We start from the raw sequence: 4065 nt of genomic DNA on the forward strand, positions 1-4065 counted from the left end.
TGGGGGTGGGGGACACAGTGGAGGTGGTGGGGACTTCTCTGGAGAGGTGGCTTCCCTGCCTCCCCCCGCGTGGCACACAGTCCCGTCCCCCCCCACAGCAGCAGCAGGAGCATCAGCATCAGTGGTGCCCATCGGGGCACTCATGGCCCACTCTTTGGCAGAGACCCCTGGTGGCATGGCACTGCCTCAGAATCAGGGGCTACCCATGGCATCCGGCACCAGCCCAGTTTGCTGGTGTGCATCCTTGACTGGCCCAATCTTTTGGTGTGCAATCTTGGGCAGAATTGGGCCAGCTTTTGCTGTCACCTGGCACTCCTGGCACTACAGGCAGAAGCTGCACACTGTTGGGCTGGGCCAACTCCTGCCTCCATGTTCCCTGTGTACCAGTGGGCCGGGCTGGTTCCATGGAGGCAGGACGTGGCCCAGTCCAGTAGTGTGCAGCTTCTGCCTGAGGTGTTGGGAGCCCCAGCTAACAGCAAGAGCTGGCCTGGTTCTGGCAGAAGGTGTGCACCAGAGAGCCAGGCCGGCACTGTGCACTATGTGTAGCCCCCAGGTCTGAGGTGGCACCACACCACCAGGAGTCTCTTCCGGGGGAAGGCCATGAGTGCTCAGATGGTGACTGCTGCTGCTGGGGGGGAGTGGGGGGAGGCTGTGCGCCATGCAGGGAGGACTGTGCACCATGCAGGGGGGTGGGTACCATAGTTCTTTCCACCCACAGTCCCTCCCACCTCCAGAGTCCTCCCACCCCCATGTCCCTACTTACAGAGGGACAGAGACTGGGTCCAAGTCACTGGTGCTAGCCTTGCTGAGGCAGCATGCTGGACTAGCAGGGGCACAGAGCAGCTATAGAGACAATCTGGCCACATGCTAGAGCATCTCTCTGGAGGACCCAGCTTCTGACTGCTTCATTGTGCCGCTTTTCCCCAGCATGTTATTTTTTTTTATACTGGGGTTTCCCGGTATCAAATTTAGAGTCCATGCTGCAAATATGCAGTGCAGAGAACATTTTTCCATTCTTAGCATGCCTCCTGTGACATCTCAAACTGCTTTGAGGCACCGCAACAGGCATGGGCTCCCTTGTCTAGACATGGCCTCTGGATACATAAGTGGTCTCATTTTAGGAATAGTTTTTCCCTCCAAAGACAGAAAGACATCTCCCTATTCTTATTAAAGCTCATAAGTGTTATGTGTATCCACTGTATGTTTTCTACAATTTCATGATAATACATTTTATTTAAAAAATTCTATATTAATAATTGTTTTTCTGAAATGCTTTTACAGCCATCAAGCAGCAAGTGGAAATTAGAGCCATTTATGCCAGAATCCATAAGCAGCGAGGTCCAGATGCCACTAATATTGTTGTTTCTCCTTCAAAAATATCTAAAAGCCAGGTTGTATTATACAAACATGTAGTCATTTATGTAGTCCTTTCCTTTTCCTTTATACCAAGGCTATAAATACTGTGCAGTTACTATTACTATTTAAGGAAAAAAAAATTTTTTCCTTATTATGGACATTGCATGTAATCATATACAGATCAATTATTGTATCAACCAACTGCAAATAGAAATAGGTAACTGGTTCCTAAAAATTCTTATTTCTGAGGAATTCAGTGCTAAAAGTGAAACTTTCTACTTTCCAACCATTTTTCCTTAGAAAAAGACCCAGTATTGTAGCTAATACTGAGCTAGTCCTCACTGTAGTTAAAAAGTGTTGTCCAGTTCTGAAAAAACTGGGCAGATTTTAGGTCGCAGTACAATATTTTATTGTGATAAGTGTGATACCAAGTGTGCTAAGGCTTATCATTTCTTAAAAGGATTTGAGTCGATCCAAACCTAGTACCACTAATTGATTGCCATATCATTTCCTTGGGTGCAAACAGATATTGTCTCTTGTACCACCATAAATTCTTTTATGTTGGCATTAGTCATGAGTGAACATATGCCCCTGCCCTTTGTCATATTCCAGTTACCCAGAAATGTTCGTATCACCAAATCTAGTCACAGTTTGTAAACCCTGATAAGGGAGGACTTCTGTTCACTTACTGGACAACATGGTAATTCCTCTTCAGGAGTTCGTGGAGGGATGCTGATACACATGATACTCTGGGCTCTTTAATTAGAGCAATTCTTGGAGCTGCTGTCATTAAAGCCCCTCCTTTCTCCACACCTCCTGGAGTACATAGCTAAACACCTTATGTGACTAAGCTCAGTAACTCTGGTTCAGTTCTGGGGAAGTGGAAAAGTCAATTTCCACTAAATAAAACATTAACTGTCTGCTTCATGCTTGTGTCCTAACTGCCCGTATATAGCATATGAATTTGAGTAGTGACTTCACAAAGCTGACTCCACCAAGTATGATTGAGAGGTCCTAGAAATGATTATTAGGTAATAACTGTCCATCCATAGCAGCTTTTATTATTTTAATTTTAAATGAATTCAAAAACAAAACCAAAACAAACCACAAGAACAAAATTAACATTTAAAATAAATGGGAAAGGGGTTTGGCAGCTAACGTCTCAGAACTTCCTAAACTATTGAAAATATATACAACGTATATTATATTATACTAATTCATCTAAAAGTGAGGGGGCTGGGACTTGTACTAAACTGAGCAAATGTGGAATCATCATGAATTAGGTTAAGTGATCTGTGAGTAATGAAAAAAAATCAATATTTCTTCATTCATCTCCTTCATTTTCTGGTCACATGGGATTAAATTGAAGACCAGCTTTATTGAAATTCTGGCCCAGATCCCCTCCAGATTCAAGTTAACTCACAGTCCCCAGTTAACTCACAATATGCTTTGTACCTCCCCTGCAAATCTCCACTTTCCCTTCACAGGATAGGGAGGATAGCCTTGGTCCAAGCCGTCTGCTTTAGTGATGTAGGGAGGTATGCTCTAGCACCTCCTGGCTTCTGCCTTGAGCCACCACAGGCATGTGGCTGCATTTTCAGAATCAAAAGTGAATGTCTTTTCACTTGTTTATTAGTTCAGTCTATGCAGCTTAGACCAGCCTGTAAAGATTGAATCAATTCAGCCCTGGTCTTTTTGACTGTCTGTACTTAGCTCAAAAGGCTGATGGTTCTCCACAAAGAGTGTTCTGCTCTGCATCAATTGTCAGTATTGGGAAAGGAGAGGGTATTGCATGCATCCTCAGCATCAAATAGCAGAATGTAAATTTCCTTTTATCACTAGCTAAGTGGATTTTCAGGTGCAAAAGCTTAGTGTCATAGTACAACACTTAACAAGACAGATATAGTGATTCAGTGTGAATAACAGACTTTATGAGCTGAATAACAAGCCAGCTTAAAGTTAGTCATATTTGTTTTTATTCACTGTTATGTGGATGCTTGACAAGTAAATTCAGGTTTTTGTTCATCCAAATGCCTCTCTGTTTAATGGAAATATTCCCTCTGGTTGAAGCTTACATGGTCCCTCTCCTAGCAGTTGGTTTCAGTGTACTTGCTAGAGTACATGATTATGTCAGATGAATTCAGGCACCCTAGATTGCTAATGAACCTGGTAATTTCTGCGGGGGGAGGGGGAAATGGGGGAGGTTATCAATTTGAATCAGTTCTACATAAGCCACAAATCAGATTTCAGTATTTTTATATGAACAAGAAACCATTGTATTATTAACCTAGAATGGTAACATCATCTCTGAACTTAACAGCTTTCTCTGAAAAATATATTTCCTGCTGCTAAAGAAACATTAAGGTGATCCAAATGTAAATCAGCAGTGACAGGCCAGTGCCCATACTCTACACTCATTGTCCTCAAGAGAACCCTGTTTCTCTGAATATCTCATGCTTCTCTTTTTAATTATGGATAAGAAAACTGTTTCTACATGAGGATTTTATATCTGCAAAGTGTTTACTTGTAAGGTATGCTCAAGAAAAATAAAAACAGCCTATTTCGTGACTGCTTGCTCTTCTGAAGCCAGCCAAACATTTGAAACAGAGAAGTATATAAGTTAAAGTCTCTAACATGTTAACATACTGCATATACTTATGTCAACTTAAAAATAAAAAGCTTTTAATGACTTATGATAGAGGTGTAAAT

The 4065-nt window shown here is 42.5% G+C and overlaps 1 protein-coding gene across 1 annotated transcript in view; it reads left to right on the plus strand.

Moving 5' to 3' along the window:
• The window catches only part of DCDC5 (doublecortin domain containing 5), an 85928-nt gene extending 84240 nt beyond the window's left edge, over positions 1–1688 (plus strand). Inside the window, 1 exon segment of the mRNA XM_019552347.1 lies at positions 1282–1688. Within this exon segment, the coding sequence (XP_019407892.1) occupies positions 1282–1457 (176 nt within the window). The 3' untranslated portion in view covers positions 1458–1688.
• Positions 1689–4065: the final 2377 nt, after the last annotated feature.

Source organism: Crocodylus porosus, unplaced genomic scaffold (genome assembly GCF_001723895.1).
Source record: "Crocodylus porosus isolate Cpor-Errol unplaced genomic scaffold, CroPor_comp1, whole genome shotgun sequence".
NCBI classification, from domain to species: Eukaryota; Metazoa; Chordata; order Crocodylia; family Crocodylidae; genus Crocodylus; species Crocodylus porosus.